At 33.3% G+C, this 17113-nt stretch overlaps 1 protein-coding gene across 3 annotated transcripts in view; it reads left to right on the top strand.

Moving 5' to 3' along the window:
* Positions 1-17113, top strand: part of HERC4 (HECT and RLD domain containing E3 ubiquitin protein ligase 4) — a 105923-nt gene that overhangs the window by 11523 nt on the left and 77287 nt on the right. For all 3 annotated transcript variants that reach the window (XM_012723664.1, XM_004680846.2, XM_004680845.2), the window contains exon 4: positions 14383-14542. In XM_012723664.1, coding sequence (XP_012579118.1) covers positions 14383-14542 — 160 coding nt within the window. The remainder of the gene's footprint in view (positions 1-14382; positions 14543-17113) is intronic.

Here is a 17113-nt window from a genome sequence, read left to right on the forward strand (position 1 = left end):
ATCGAACTCATGCGAAACTGGCTTTAGCTTCTTAGTGCTGTGCTTAACCCGCTGCGCCACCAGGAAGGGCCAAAACTGAAATAATTTTAACAATAAATTGAGCACATGCCAGTGCTAGTGTACAAGGAAGGGGCACTTCAATCCCCAAACTTGCATGACTAATGGAGTCCAGCCATCCAAGGACACAAAGACAAAGGAGACTCTTAGTATGAAAGAATTTTAATAGAATTAGTGTGCATAGAGAGGAGAAAGGATAATTGCAAATATTGCAAATAATATTGCAAACACTAATCCAAGTTAGAATGCTCCTATTTAGTATGATTTGATGTGTTATTTTTTGGGCTCAGGGAATGTTAAAAAAATGCATATAAATTAATGGTAATAGCGTTTTCAAAAGTAATTTTTCAAATATTATAGATAGGAACAGTATACTTTAGGATAGCAGGGGAAATCTGTAAGTAGCTTAAACTCTTGCATGCTTAATTTTCTTTATTTCAATCTAAAATTCTTTATTTTAGTTCCAGTTAAACCATTACTGGTCTATGCAAGAACTAAGGCAATAGCTTTACAACTAATTTCTCTCTGCTGGTCCATCCTTTTATAGCATATTTTCTTTTCTGTATTTTGAATATTGATCAGTTCAAGCACTGTTTCCTATAAATACTGTCACTCTTGAAAAAGCTCAAGTCACATGTTTTGTGTAGTAAAAAGTACAATGCCTGACATTCAGTAAATTAATAAATGGTATTACTTTCATTCTGTTACATATGTTGATTTGTATAAAAATCTTGTATGCCATGTCAACTCCTGGAGTATTGAAACCTAAAACATCTTTATGATTATAGTGACATGCTGATGCATACAGAAGAAACTGGGGTTTGTTGAATGAGCACATGATCAATGTACTGTGTTGAATGAGGCCTAGAAGTTTTTTATATTCAAAGTTTCTACAAAGAGAGGATTAACTGCAAGCTATACAGGATCACAAGATGAGAGCAAACAGTCAGGAAGAAGACAGATATATGGGGAGATCTCAGCTCATGGTTTTTATTGGGATTTTTCTTGGAAGAACAAGACTAGGTAGAATAAGCAGTTTAGATTTGGCTTAATTCCTCCATGCTTTGGCCTGTGGAGCTGGTTTTCCAGTTGCCTGATACTGGCAACTTAGGGTAGGGAAAATAAGGCTTGGTGAGTGAGAATTATAATGAGGATACGTGGGTGGGTGTTTAGACCGTGGATTGGTTGTTTTGCATGTGAAAGGCATGCTGGCTGGCAAAGTTAACTTTAGGAAGTAGCTAGCCCTGGGAGAGGTAGTTTCTTCTAAGATATATGTCATCCCCTTCCTAACTGTAGAACATTCAGAATACAGAAAATATAATTGGCTGTGTGATCAGTGAATGCCAGATAAATAAATCTAAGAAAATACAGAACAAAACCTGTTAGTATGTATTCTGGACGTTGGTTCATGTTTGTCTTAAAAAGAAATTGAAGTAAATCAAGTTATTTTTCTATTTCAAATATTATTCTAAAGAAAAAATATTCGAAAACCTTCATGTATTTATGACATTTGAAGTATACTTTGAAAATAAAATATTAAAATATAACCTGGTTTCCTAACAGAAGAATCACAGTTAAATAATGAGGTGAATGTTTATATTATAGTGTCTTTATCTGTGAAGTAGGAACGATGGTACACCTACCTCATCATGTTATGAGTATTAAATGAAATTAAATAAAATGCTTAGCACAGTTTTAGGCACATAATAAATTCTTTTTATTAAAAAGGAATTATTTATTTATGGACACAAAACTGAGGTATAGGCCAGAGGTCTAGAGGGTGAGAGGAATCTCCAGAGACAGAGTGGGGAGCAGAACAGGCAGATTGAATGAATTATACTGCTGAGGGGAGCAGCAGGCAAGTCAGGAGAGCTCTGCCACACCTTGTGGGTCACCTCCCTGGCTGGGAATCTGCTACTATGACTGCGGATAGCTTCATAGTGCTGTGCTTTATTGCGCCACCATGGAGGGCCCTAATAAACTACCTATGCAGTGTACCTTATGTAGATAGAATACATTGAAAGGGTATGAACTTGTGGACATTACAAATTCCTTTTGGTAAATTATTAGTAGTGCTTTTAGATAATAAAATTTTCATTTAATTTTTTATTATTTTTAAAATTCTTCATTTGCTTTGGAATGTACTACATGATGGTCATTATATCAGAGATCTACTGAAAATGTTAATAGACAATTTCACTTTCGATTGAGTTAAGTACGTGCCTTAAGTGAAGTTAGCTTTTTGGTTAGTTATCTCTAACAATTAACAAAATATTTAGATGGAAAAACAAAACATCCTAAATTATTTACTGGTATTATCACTAATCCCTAGTGATTTAAAATTTGTCAGAATGCATTTAGTTGTTTAAGGAATGAACAGTAAAGACACAGTAGCTAGCCAGTGTTGACAATTTAGTATTTATTTTTCAGTCTTTTTTTCTGCATATACATATATTGGAACTGTATGTGATATAATTTTAAACAATAATGGAAATTTACACTACTTTTAAAAATTCAAAATTTTTAGAAATGGAGTTTAAAGTGAACTTTACTTGCTCAAACTAGAGTTTTGCATTATCCCAAGAGATGTGAAAAGGAAACTAGATAGCAACTTGTGTGTTATAGTAGGACAGAAGATTTTGAACTTAAGATCTGACAGAATTAAACATAAACTTTTGAGTTGAAATGGTCCCTCTTTAAATTGTTGAACAAAGTATACTTGTTCTGACCTCAGTTTTATCATTGTTATCAGCATGTTTGTTTTTGTTTCTATTTATAACAATAGTTTTTATTGACCATGATAACTTTTTTTTTTTTAAGATTTATTTATTTGTGCAAACAGAACTGGGGTACAGGCTAGAGACTCAGGGGTGGCGAAAGACTTCACCAGAGACAGAGTGGAGAGCAGAACAGGCAGATCGACGAAGTACACTGCTGAGGGGAGCAGCGGGCGGGCCAGGAGAGGTCTGCCACGCCATGTGGTCACCTCCTGGGCAGGCGGGAATAGAACTCATGCGGAAGTGGTTTCAGCTTCTTAGTGCAGTGCTTTAACCTGCTGCGCCACCAGGGAGGGCCGATAACTTTTTTTTTATAGAAACAAGTAAATAAAATTGTTTACTGACAACTTGACCATCCGATGCAGAGAATCCTAAGGAGTGCACAAAATTAGAACTAATAAATAAATACAGGGTTGTGGGCTATAAGCTAGTGTGCAAAAATCAGTCATATTTTTTCATTCAGGCATTGAATGATCCAAAAATTAAATTATGAATATATTTCTATTCACAATAACATCAAAAAGATTAAATACTTATTTAATAAAAGTAATAGCAAGAGCAGTATGCTGAAAATTTCATATCTTTACTAATATAAATTAAATTTCTAATTAAACAGATAATTATATATGCTTTGTGAGACTTAATATTAAGATGGCATTTCTCCTTTCCTGATTTCGAAACACACTGTACAACTATGGTTGTTAAATGGTGTGATATCAACATAAAGACTAATGTATAGGTTTGTAAAACAATTGACAGCTCAGAAGTAAATCCTTATATTTGTGGTCAATTGATTTTTTTCTTAGTCACACAGGCCTTTATTCCTACGTGTTAATACAAAAAGAGACATATAATATCTTCAATGCAGTGAATTGCATTCCAGGAGAGAAAACCAGAGACATAGTAACCCAATTTTCTATAATGAACATAACATGTTTACCTATTATTTTGGAGGGAGATACTCTCTTCACTGTCTAGAGGTTAAATGAAACCAGTCTTTTGCTCCAGAGATAGAAAAATTGTTTTTTTTCTTTTTCTTTTTTTAAAAATGGAGGTAATAATGGTTTGCAACATTGTATAGTATCTGTATAACCCTTCATATGTATGTTACCACCTCATATCCACTATCACATCACCCATAGTCTTCCAGCATAGTTAACTGGACATGGTCTACCCTTTACTCTATACCTCACTGTTCTCACACTCTGGTAGCCCCAGTACTGCAGATTTCTGGGGTTTTTAATAGTCTTGGTTTTGTGACCTTTTACTTTACTTCTTCATAATTGCACATGTTAGTGTTTTCTTTCTCCTTCTAACTTATTTTTCTTAGCGTTATCTCTTTCAGTTGCAAAGAGCAAGAGTTCATTTTTTTTTTGTAGAGCTGAGTTGTACTCCTCTCTGTATATATCACATCTTCCTAATCTGCTCATCTATATTTGGACCATTTAGGTTGTTTCTATAGGTTAGTTATTATAAATAATGCTGCAATAAATATAGGTGTTGGTATATCCCCTTGAGTAAATGTTTTTGCATCTATCAGGTAGATACCGAAGAGTGGAATTGCTGGTTTGTATGGTAGATATATTTTTAATACTTTGAGAAACTTCCTTACAGTTTTCCTTAGGGGCTGGACCAGTCTACATTCCCACCAATAGTGTACAGAGTTTTTCTCCACACCTTTGCCAGTTTATGTTTTAGTTTTTTTAATATGGACCATTCTCACAGGGGTGAGATGGTATCTCATTGTGGTTTTGATTGGCATTTCCTTGTGATTGATGGTGAACACTTTTTCATGTGCCTGTTGGCCAAATGAATGTCTTCTTTGGAGAGTGCCTATTTATCTATTCTGCCTACTTTTGATTGGGTTGTTTCTTTTTATTGAGTTGTATCAGTTCTTTCCTAGATCTTAGATATCAACTCCTTATCAACTCAGATGCAAATATTTTTTCCTTTAATGTAGGGCATCTTTTTGTTTTAATGATACAAAAGCTGTTGTGCAGAAGCTTTTTAGTTTGATGTGGTCCCATATGTTTATATCCTTTTTTGTTTCTCTTGCATTGGAGATGCATCCACAAAGACACCTTGGGAGCCAATGTTAGAGTGTCCACCTGTGCTTGCTTTTATGTATTTTATGGTTTCAGGTCTTATATCCAGATCTTTAATTTAGTTCATTGTGAATTAATTTTTTATGTAGTGTGAAATAAGTCTAGCTTCATTCTTTTTCATGTGGTTTTCCAGTTTCCTTAACACCATCTGTCAAAGATACTTTACTTTTTTGGGGTTGGGAATGTACCAGCATGACCCTGGGAACACACGGAGGGATGAGTCAGGTTTACAAGGCAATCTCTGTTGCTCAGTGAGCAGCCTCTTGCTGTTTATTACCAGTAACAAGCCAACATGATTGATTATGTCACAATGGCAGGAGAAGCAAGGTCCAGGGGAGGTAAAGGATAATCAATTTTATGGGGAACTGTAGGGGACATGTCTGCCACATCTAGAGGGAGGATGTCCTGTGCAGGTACTTGATGTAATTTCTGAACTACTGCCAGATCACTTATTGGACTAGAAAAATTAGCATTGTTAATTTTTAACAATGTTAACACAATCAGTCAGTGGCTACCTAGGTGTCCCCAGCTGCCTCATGATGTGGGCCATCGTCTTAAGGAGTCATGCAGGAGTGCCTTATCCATATCCTATACACGCACATGCACACATGTGCACACATGTGCACACACGGAGGAGGCCATACTCATACAGGTGCAGGGGTAAGATGGCCATTTAACAATGTTAATTTTTCCAGTCTGTGAGTAGGGAATATGTTTCTACTTTGTGTTGTTTTCTATTTCTTTTAACAATATCTTAGAGTTTTCATTGTTTAGGTCCTCCATCGCCTTTGTTCAGTTTACTCTTAGGTATTCAATTTCTTTTGATGCAATTGTAAATGGGCTTGTTTTCTTGATTTCTTTCTTTTCTAGCATATAGAAACACAACTGATTTTCTTAAATTGATGTTGTAACCTGCCAGTTTTCTGTCTGGTTATTTCAGTTAGTGTCTTAGTGGAGTGTGTAGGACTCTGCATTATCATGTCATCTATAATTAGTAATACTTTTTTTTCTAGCCTGTATTGCCTTTATATCTTTTGTTTGCCTCACTGTTCTAGCTAGAACTTCCAATGCTACGTTAAATAGTAGTGGTGAAAGTAGACATCCTTGTCTTGTACCAAATCTTAGAAGAAAAGCTTTCAGTCTTTCACCATTGAATATGATTCAGTCTTTCACCATTGAATATGATGTTGCCCTGTTTTTGTCATATATGGCTTTTATCTTATTGAGGTATCTTCTATCTTCCTAGTATTTTGAAGGTTATTATTATTATTATATGTGGATGTTGAATCTTTTCAAATGTGTGCTAAGCTTTTATTTTCACTGGTGGTTATGACAGATAATGGCTGTATTTGTACTGAGAATGTATAAATTTTTCATGTCATTATTCATTAAAAATACAGTATGACAATTATTTGCATTGTATTAACATTATAAATAATCAATATATGATTTATAGTATTAATACTGTAAAGTATATCAGCTAAAGATATACTTTAAATCATATACCATGTTATATGCAGTACTGTGCTATTTATGAAAGGGACTTGAGCATTCTTGGCTTTTGGAATCTGGGGGGTCCTGAAACAGTCCTACATGGACACCAACGGACGTAGTACTGTGAATAATGAGAATTGATTGTATTCCCAACTAAAATTAAAAGTCTAACATTTTAAGTAAAAGGAAGATAAGGTTTCCTAAAATATAATGTAGTATTAAAATAAGTCACTAATATTTAGTGTTTTGGTTCTTTTTCATGCTTTTTTGTAGGCTTTTGCAACATCTTTTAAGGAGGTATAAAAGAAAGCTGAAAGCTTTTGCATACTATATATTATTTGTAGCTTTTTTTTCTTTATGTATCTTTCTTTGACTACACTTGAGAATGCAGAGTTTCTCTTTTTTTTTTGTCCATAATGGCAAAGAGAATAAAATGGAGAGGAAGAAATTTCATAATTACTAGATAACTCAGAGGTAGTTGTAAATAGTACCATTATATGACGATGCAGTTGCTTACATACATGAACTCGGAAGCAATGAGCTCAGAGATGATAGTCTACATGAGTTTTCACAGGCTCAAGAATTGATAGCTATATTTCTAGGTCCCAAAGAAAATAAGATGACTTAGTCATTTAACAGGAAGGATTTTACCATGTAACATTTTACAACAAGAACATGTTCAAATCCTGTATTGCTAAAAGGATATGCAACAATATTACTCTTTTATGATGTTTATGGGGCAAACTTTATTTGATGTAGTTTGTAAGTAAAAACGCGCTGAAGTCAGATGTATATGCATAGGTAACTGGGGAGGAAATAGATAATGTAGGGGAAAAAGTCACTAAGATGAACATTTTGTCTCTTTTAGATCTAAAAATGACAATGCAAAATGATCTTTTCTCATTAAATGATGTACCTTCAGCTTTAATAAAACATTACATTTTAACAATACAAGAAGAAGCAGGAACAACAAAGAAGATCTGTTTTGAATGGATCTGTTAAGAGTATGGCAACGGAGCTGTGTTACATCTGCCTTCTTTTAATCTAACCTGTTTTTGCTCTTGTTTCTGAAAATTTTATTTTTCTTTCTTTAAGTGACCTCCTCCATTTTTGATTTCTTGGCCCTGTTGTGGTTTAAAAGTTCTTTTTGTCTTAAAGAGAAAAATTGTGAAATGTAAGTGCTGATACAAACATGGTGACATTTTTCTTAAACTTTTAATATGGACATTTTGTAAAATAAAAGTTGAGAGGCTAGCACAATAATCAAGAGTTAAAATTTTGCCACAAATTTTTATTTGTATATTTGTATTAAAAACAATTCATTTTTTTTTTAAAGATTTATTTATTTATTCATACAGAACTGGGGAACTGGCCAGAGAGGCAGAGGGTGAGAGGATTCACCAGAGACAGAGTGGGGAGCAGAACAGGCAGATTGACGAAGTACACTGCTGAGGGGAGCACTGGGCGGCGGGTCAGGAGGGGGTCTGCTGAGCCATGTGGATCTCCTCTGGGGCAGGCAGGGATCGAACTGGTGCAATAGTGGCTTAAGCTTCTTAGTGCTCTGCTTTAACCCGCTGCACCACCACGGAGGGCTCTATCTTATTTTTAAATAAGATATTGTAATGGTCATGTGTTGTTATTAAACATTTTCTAACAAGTTTAGCAATTGTATTATAATTCCAACATTTTATAGGCTCTGTTTATCAGAGGGCTAATTTGTTTTCTAATGGCCTTGGCAGACTGTCCTCTTTCTTATAGATGAATATTCACCCTAAACAAAAATGAATTTAATACACACTATTTCTCCCTTTTCTATGTTATTGAATGGCAAATGTGGGTTGCTGATTAAAACTTAAAAGAGTTAGCATAATTCTTAGTACATAGTAAATACTCAAAAAATGTTAACAATGTTTGGTATAAATTCTCTTTTTCTGGGGCACCATACTTTCCATTGATTTTTGTTTGTTTGCTTTATTCTTGTTTATCAGAGATTTTATTTTTTAAAGATCTTTGTGTTTCTCATATTCAATTAGAATTTGACCAAGATGTAAAATGTCTCAATATATCATTATTAAGATATCTTAGAATACTGAAGTGTGTGTGTGTGTGTGTGTGTGTGTGTGTGTGTGTGTGTGTGTGTGAAGGCTTTTGTTTTGAAGACACCATTTGGAAAAAAACAAGTAATTAAGAGTTTTGTATATTTATTGTCTAAAAAGCCTATGTTAATATTGTTCCCAGTTATTATACCTGTTATTATGTTTATTTAATAGTTTTTTTCCTGAAGCAGTTATCCATTCTCAAATGTATCTCAGTAATTTAATGGCATTAAAATTTTGAAAGTACAAAAATCACATTGAATTTTTAATACATAGAAAAAAATTAATAATAAAATAAAAAAATAAAATAATAAGCTCATGTCACTTAAAGAGAGAAAATTTTTTTTTTAAAGATTTATTTATTTATTCATACAGAACTGGGGTACAGGCCAGAGATGCGGAGGGTGAGAGGATTCACCAGGGACAGAGAGGTGAACAGAACAGGCAGATCGACAAAGTACACTGCTGAGGGGAGCAGCGGGCAGGTCAGGAGAGGTCTGCCATGCCATGTGGATCACCTCCAGGGCAGGCCGGAATCGAACTCATGAGGAAGTGGCTTAAGCTTTTTAGTGCTGTGCTTTAACCCGCTGCGCCACCAGGGAGGGCCATGAGAGAAAATGTTTTTAAGACACTGCCTTAACCATTTTCTCTGATACTCTATTTTTAATTAAATTTCTTCTTTGTTTTGAAAAGACAATATATTAACATGATTAAAAAATCAGAGTAATATAGATATACATTGAGAAATTTTGATCTTACATTTGACCACCATATTCCACCCTTTAATTATGTTTATTAGATTTGTGTCTATGTATTTCTGAACTTTATGTAAGTGTAGGCAAATTTGTATATATGTTCTTATTCTTCTGTCTTCCTTTATAAGAAATAGCAAATCTTTTTTTTTTTAAGATTTATTTATGTATGCAGAAGTAGGGTACAGGTCAGAGATGTAGGGGGTGGTGAGAGGCTTCACCAGAGATAAAGTGGGAAGTAGAGGAGGCAGAGCAATGAAGTACACTGCTGAGGGGAGCAGCGGGTGAGTTAGGAAAGGTCGGTTGCACCATGTGGGTCACCTGGGGTAGGGATTGAACTGACACTGAATCTTCTGCAGCTAGCTAGCGGTGCTGCGTGCTAACCCCTTGTGTCACCAACGAGGGCCCTCTACATTTTGATTTTTATTCCCTCCTTTAATAATATATCCTTGATTGTTACATATCTGTGAGTTTTTGCCTCATTTTTTTTTTTTGGTAGAGCATAGCATTTTTACAGTATATGCTATTCATTGTGTAGATAGAATCTTTATGATGGGTACTTGATGGATTTTGATGGCTATTTCTAGTTTTTGTTACATAGTGTTTCAAATAAATGTAAGTATACACATTTACATAAATGTATTTGTATGGTACAGGAGGAAAGAACCTTTTTTCTCAGATGCACCATCTATGACTGAACTGGACAAGAGTTTAACAAGAGAAAATAAAGCAAGTTTATTAACATGTGCATGATGCTTATATGTGGCACATTCAGTAGTGAGTAACCAAAGGGAGTGGTAGAACACGAACTTATATAGCATCTTAACAAAAAACCACTACATTTTTAGGAAAGTTAAAAAAAAAAGGAAATTGAATTTCTGGGATAGAAATTGTGGGAAGGTAAAGTTGATGGGGAGGTCTAACAAAAGAGCAGACTAGTTAATAAAGTTTGTAAGATAGGTTCTACTGCTGCCACCTCTGAATAAATAGTTACTGAGTTATCTCTAGTGATTAAATTCTGCCCTTCCTGATAGAGATAGGAGATACCTTTATAAAGTTTTGTCCTGCTTTTGTTTTTATTTTTTAAACATACTGATATATTTTTTCACACTATAGGTTTTTTTTTTTCCCCTCGGGTATGGTCACCATAGTTTTCCCACAACCAAAGTGCCCACAGTCCTCTGTCAAACTGCACTGTGCTCTGCTTGTGCTCTACTTCTTTCCTGTTCTCTACTTATCACCCTCCTCCACACTTCTCCCCATCTACTGCCTAAGACCCGTTGTCTGCTTTCAAAGGTCAGCCTTATAGTTGTCTTTGTTGGATAGTTTGGTTTCTCTAGATTCCACATGTAAATGAAACCATTGTCCTGCTTTTAGACAAATGGGCAATGGCAAGAAAAATCTCTTGTATCTGCTTCTTAATGGTCTTTGGCTCAAAATAATCCTAATACCAAAATGGCTTATTTGGAGTTGTCATAGTCTGTTTCCCTTCAGAGCTTAAGGTGTATGTGAAGGAGATATTCCTGAATGTGAAATTGCTAGGTGTAAAATGTTTTATTAGGTAATGCAGCGTTGCTCCCTATAAAGGTTATTCAACTTTATATTCCTACTATCATTCTACAAGACTGCCTAGAGATAATATACAAGTTATCACACTTAGGTTTTTATTAGATGAAATATGTTACCTTGGTAATTAAGGTCTTTTGTAAACACAAGTTTTAATCAATAAACTATATTTTAGAGCAGTTTTAGATTTACAGAAAAATTGAGTAGGAAATACAAAGTTCCCATGTACCACTATCCTCACACATGTACAACCTCCCCTCTACCCACAGCTTATACCACAATGTTGCATTTATTACTATTAATGAATTGACACTGACACATCATTGTCATCTGAAATCCATAGTTTATATTAGGGTTCATTATTTTGCTGTATATTCTATGGATTTGAAGAAATGTGTGGTGATTTGTACCATTATATAGAATAGCTTTGAAAAGATGCAGTATGGAGCCTTTTCAAAAATGATTTTTTTAGTAATATAGGCTTAAGTTTCCTTTGTCTCTTCTTAGATATTAGTTTTTTGTTTTGTTTTGTTTTTCTTTTTAGTGCCAAATAGTATCCATCATTTGATGTACCATAGTTTTATCTATTAACTCAATGAAGGACATTTTAGCTTCCAGATTTTTGACAATTCTGAATAAAGATGGTAGAAACATTCACTTGCAGGGTTTTTGTGTGTGTGTGTGGGGGGGGCATAATTTTTATCTTCTTTGTATAAATGCTAAGGAAAATGACTTCTGGATTGCATAAGAGTATGTTTGTGAGAAACTGCCAAATGTCTTCCAAAAGAGTTGTACAATCATCACCAGTGAATGTCTCTTCTGTTCTATATTCTCACCAACGTTTGATATTATAGTTTTTTATTTTTACCATTTAATAGGTGCATCTCAAAAATATGGTATCTTACCTTTGTTACTTCATGACATATGGTGAAAAACATCCTTTCGTATGCCATCTGTATGTCTCCTTCCTTATTCAGGTCTTTTGCATTTTGGAATTGGGGCTAGTCATTTTTTTTTTACTGCTTTATGGCATTTTTTGTTATATTTTATATGATACTCTTTTTATTAGATGCTTCTTTTTAAATGTATTCTCTCAGTCTGTGACTTGTGTGCTCATTCTCTTGACAGAAACTTTAATAACTGAAAGTTAAACCCATAGAAACTTTAATAACTGAAGGTTAAATCCATATAGTAGACTAATTAATAAAGTATATGACTTGATAAATTTTCTCAATGAGTATATTATTGACTTTTCAATAGATCAATACTTTGAATATAGTAGGCTTTCAGGACAGCTTTTTTCTATCAAGGAAGTTGAGCATCTTTTCACATGATTAACGACTGTTTCTTTTTCTGTAAACTTCCTATTTTTACTTAACAAATAATTGGAATTTCTCAAATGGGTACAGAATCTCTTCATCTTTTCTTGGCTTAGGATTTAGTATCACTGTCTTGTCAGGTCTTTTTTTTTTTTTTTTAAAGATTTATTCATTTATTCATACAGAACTGGGGTAAAGGCCAGAGATGAGGAGGGTGAGAGGATTCACCAGAGACAGAGCTGTGAGCAGAACAGGCAGATAGACTAAGCACACTGCTGAGGGGAGCAGCGGGCGGGTCAGGAGAGGTCTGCCGCGCCATGTGGTCACCTCCGGGGCAGGCTGGGATCGAACTCATGCGGAAGTGGCTTTAGCTTCTCAGTGCAGTGCTTTAACCCGCTGCGCCACCAGGGAGGGCCTGTCTTGCCAGGTCTTTTAAAACTTAGTATTTTTGTGTTCCTGTGGTCTTTTGTACATTTTATTTTAGTCTTTATTCACAAGTCTTATTTCACTTTTATTTTTTAAAATAATTATAAACTCCTTAGAGCTCAAACTCATTTTGTATTTATCTTGTGTCTTTTGTATATCTTTACCTTAGTATTTATTCACAATTATTTTACTTTTATTTTTTAAAATAGATTATAAACTCCTTAAAGTTCAAACTCCTTTTGTATTTATCTTGTGTCTTTCATGTTTGGAACACAAGAGGGATACAGTAAACATTAGTATTTGGTGTGGATGCTCTTTGTTTTTTGGATTTTGAATGCCTTTGATTTCATAGTCATCATTATATAATGTAAATAAAGTTCATCTGTTACTGTTGAACCAAGAAGGCTGCTTATTTATTTTTCTTATGCTATCATTTTTGTTCTGTACTACAGTTTCCTTCAATGATTATCTTGGAGAGACAGTGACTTATTTTTGGGGCCTATGTGAGAGATAGTAGATCTTTTATATGTTATAGTTTTGTGAATGTTTTGGTGTAAACGATGTCATCTGTCAAGTTATTTTTCTTGATTTTTTTTGGGGAGACAGTGTGTTATATCTTGTTTTACTTTTTTGGGTACATAGTTACAATATATATTTATAAAATCACATACACAAAATATACATAAAGAGTAAGAAGTACAATGAGCTTCCATGTACTGTCCCCTGGCTTCATGAGTTACTCATAGTACGTAAGGTAAGTACTCTAAATAACATCATTAATGTTGTACAGATTCCTAGAAGTTATCTAGGACTAATCGACTAATTGAAAAATGCAATATAGTAATCTATATACAGTTTGATTTTTTTCTAAACATAGGAATTTAAGCCTACTTGATGCAGTGCTTCATTATTGAGCAGCTATATTTGTATATTGAGCCAAAAGTTATTTCTGAAGAAATACTGATTTGGTTTTGACAACTCTTCAATATGAGGCTTTCAGTTTACTACACATAGTAATTATAGTTTTCTTTTTAAGCTAAGAAATTATTAAAATTTTAAATGATAGCATAAAAAATCTTGTACAGGTAAAAAACTGATAGACATTTTATATCATAAGGAAATTAAAGAAACAGTTTCACTTTTTAAAAATAATTTGTTACTCTTCACTGACACTCTTATGAAATGTCAATATTTTAAATTAATTTCAGGTTTAAAACTTGAATACATATTAACCACATACGGAGTTTCTTATCTTTGGTGTTAAAAATGGCAGTCCATAAACTGTAATCTATTTATTGCCATTATCTTGTCTTTTGATTCCCTCATCAGCATATTCAGTAAATACTTTATTAACGAGACCTGTGAGGATATTGTTTCCTGTCAGAATTGTCAATTGAGAATATTTAATATATTTCAGTCACTATGTAGTGAGTTATCTATGATAATCTATGTTTCAATTAAAATTTTATAGTTAAAATCGAACCAGTGAGGTTGTTTAAATGATTCTCTTTCAGCTGGACTCCTTTCATTTTTGGTGATGATTTTGATTGGGGAACACAAAATACATAAGTTATTCATGGTCTAAGTTAATTATGTTCTGTGGTATATATCTGCACTTACTACATTGAAAGTTTCATACAAATCATATTTGTTAGATTATTTAGACTAACTGAACTTGCATTTATTTTGTATTTAAACATTTTTAAGCATGTTTATATAACATGAAGATTGTGTTTTATTCTCACTGGAAGTTTAAAATTAGAATGTAATGTCTTTTTTGTTTTTTGTAGAACAGGTTGTTGCCCTGGATGCTCAAAATATTGTAGCTGTTTCATGTGGAGAAGCTCACACATTAGCACTAAATGACAAGGGCCAGGTGTATGCTTGGGGTCTTGATTCTGATGGACAACTTGGCCTGCTAGGATCAGAGGAATGTATCAGAGTACCCAGGTAACAAAGGTGACCAGAAAGAGGTCGTCAACAATCTTTTATAATTTGTTACCTAAATTATCCTGCTTACGATGGACATACTACTTGACACCTACTTATTTCTCCTTTATTTTTCTTTAGGAGTTTAGTTAGATATTTTTATATATGCCGTATTTTCTCCCTCGTTATTTATGTTAATAAAGAAAATGGATAGGGAATATGTATTTAATATAAATTTTCTCTTCTGAAAAATTTTAAGTGAAAAATTCAGTTTACTCTGAGTTCCCTAAGCTATTGAAATATTTATTAAATATTGTTGGCATGCTTTTCCCTTAATTTTTAAAAAATCTTATTGAATATAGAAATGCCACATAATTAATGTTAAAAGAATTCAGTCACATTTACTACTTCCTACTTCTTTACATCATAATAGCAGGTACAGTTTAATATATGTTAACTAATGCATCACAATTACTTCAGAATTCAAAAATAGTGCTTCATTAATATTATAGAGATACATAGGCTATAAAAATTGGTTTAATATTAAGCACTGCAGCAAATAATTAATAGTACACTAACTCATACTTAGTTTTGAAAAGTTTACAAACTCTGGGCTCCTCTACTCTTTTGTTTTCTCTTCCTAGTAGTAGTTATAGGGACAAAAGAAATCTCTCCAGAGCCAAGGTATTAATTCTGTGTAGCACTTTAAAAAACACATTCTTAAGTGTCTTATTTTTAATTTAACATTGATAAGGTTAGTTTTCATTTAAATAACTATTAGGATAAGAAGATGGACTGCAGGAACTCTTACCATTGTTAAAAATGAGGTTTTCTTTTAAACTAGGGAAGGTAATTCATTCAATAATTCTGTGAGCTTATTTCATATGTATATATTTATTGAAAAGCTTAAAGTATACATTTATAGTACTTGTGTTGGCATATTAGGCTTTTTTTAATCTTTAGTTTGACATTTATAGTTATTATAGTGAACTGTCTGTTGAGTTTTGGATAATTCACCTTAACATGTATCCTTTATTGAACTTGTGATTAAATTCTACAAAACCCCAGTTCTGTGATAATTAATAATGAACATGATTCACATTGTGTTTTTAATGTTTCTTAATAGTCATGCCATTGTAGAAAACTTTTTTCCTTAGGTTGAGTAAATTAAATTTTTAAAGTCATTTGCACACAAGTGGTTATCAATTTGTAATAACTTGTAATAGTAATACAAACTGTTTATAGAAATATCATAACCACAGATATGCCTTATGCTTTACTGTTTTATTTCCTTTCACAAATAATTGTTGCAGAATGAGATTTTTAATTTAAGATTTTAAATTCTGTGATTTTGGGATTGAAAGGGTTTTATATGTCACATTATCTAAGTTGGTAGTCAAAAAGCCATGATTCATGGCAAAACTTTCTAGTTTCCCTTATTTTTACTTAGTTTCTTAGTTCTCATACTATTTTGTTGTTACTCACTTCTTGTGTAAGGAATTTCAGTGACCTTGTGATCTGTAGATGATTAGTAAATGAAAAGAAAGATAATTATAAGGAGAAAATTTTACATGAAAATTTGAAATGTTCTTGGTAATAGACTGTGATTTTACCACTGTGAACAAGGGTGGGGGCCTGGAGGAGATTTTATTTGAGTCTTTGGTTTAAAGCCTCTATTTTTGTTTTTGCGAAACATCTATATTAGTTTTAAGCTTTGTATTAAGGCATTTCTGTTGTTCATCTGTTTTTCATGGACTGATATGATTTATTGTGACATACATAGTTTATACCAACGTTTTCTTATCTTTCCTATTTTAAGGGAAAATTCAATAGAAACATACTTACGAAAGACTACTAGAGATTATTTTTATTTTTGAGTTCCAAACACATTTATTTGTGCATACAGAACTGGGGTACAGGCCAGAGGTACAGGGGCGGTGAGAGGATTCACCAGAGACAGAGTGGGGAGCAGAACAGGCAGAGCGACGAAGTACACTGCTGAGGGGAGCAGCAGGCGGGTCAGGAGAGGTCTGCCACGCCATGTGGATCTCCTCCTAGGTAGGCGGGGATCGAACTCATGAGGAAGTGGCCTCAGCTTCTTAGTGCTGTGTTTTAACCCGCTGTGCCACCAGGGAGGGCCTTTTTTATTATATGTTTAAAGATGTGAGCCAACTTTGGAAATTCCTGTACCTTTTTTTCCTTTACTGGGGTGACGTTGGTTTACAACACTATATCACACATATTTTGAATAAAACATTTATAAAAAAACAAAAATGAGACTTAGATATTTGTAAGTATTTTTAAAAAATTAAGTGTTTACAATTTTTCTAAGAGTCAGTAGAAAAATGAAATTTATATTAGACTACTTTATTGAAAACAAAACTATTTTTATGCTAGTAGGTAAAAGTTCGTAAAGTAATATAAATAGATTAAAATTGAATGATTACTAGTTTGATAATTTACTACTAATTTTGTTGTTCTGGGCAAAGACTGAGTTGAAGTTAAGTCTAATTTTTACTGTCTGCTAGTTTAATGTAAGTAGAAATACTTATTATTTTTTTATTACAAAAGTTTATTTTTACATCATTTTTT

This window comes from Condylura cristata, unplaced genomic scaffold, assembly GCF_000260355.1.
Source record: "Condylura cristata isolate star-nosed mole 26May11 unplaced genomic scaffold, ConCri1.0 scaffold00011, whole genome shotgun sequence".
NCBI lineage: Eukaryota > Metazoa > Chordata > Mammalia > Eulipotyphla > Talpidae > Condylura > Condylura cristata.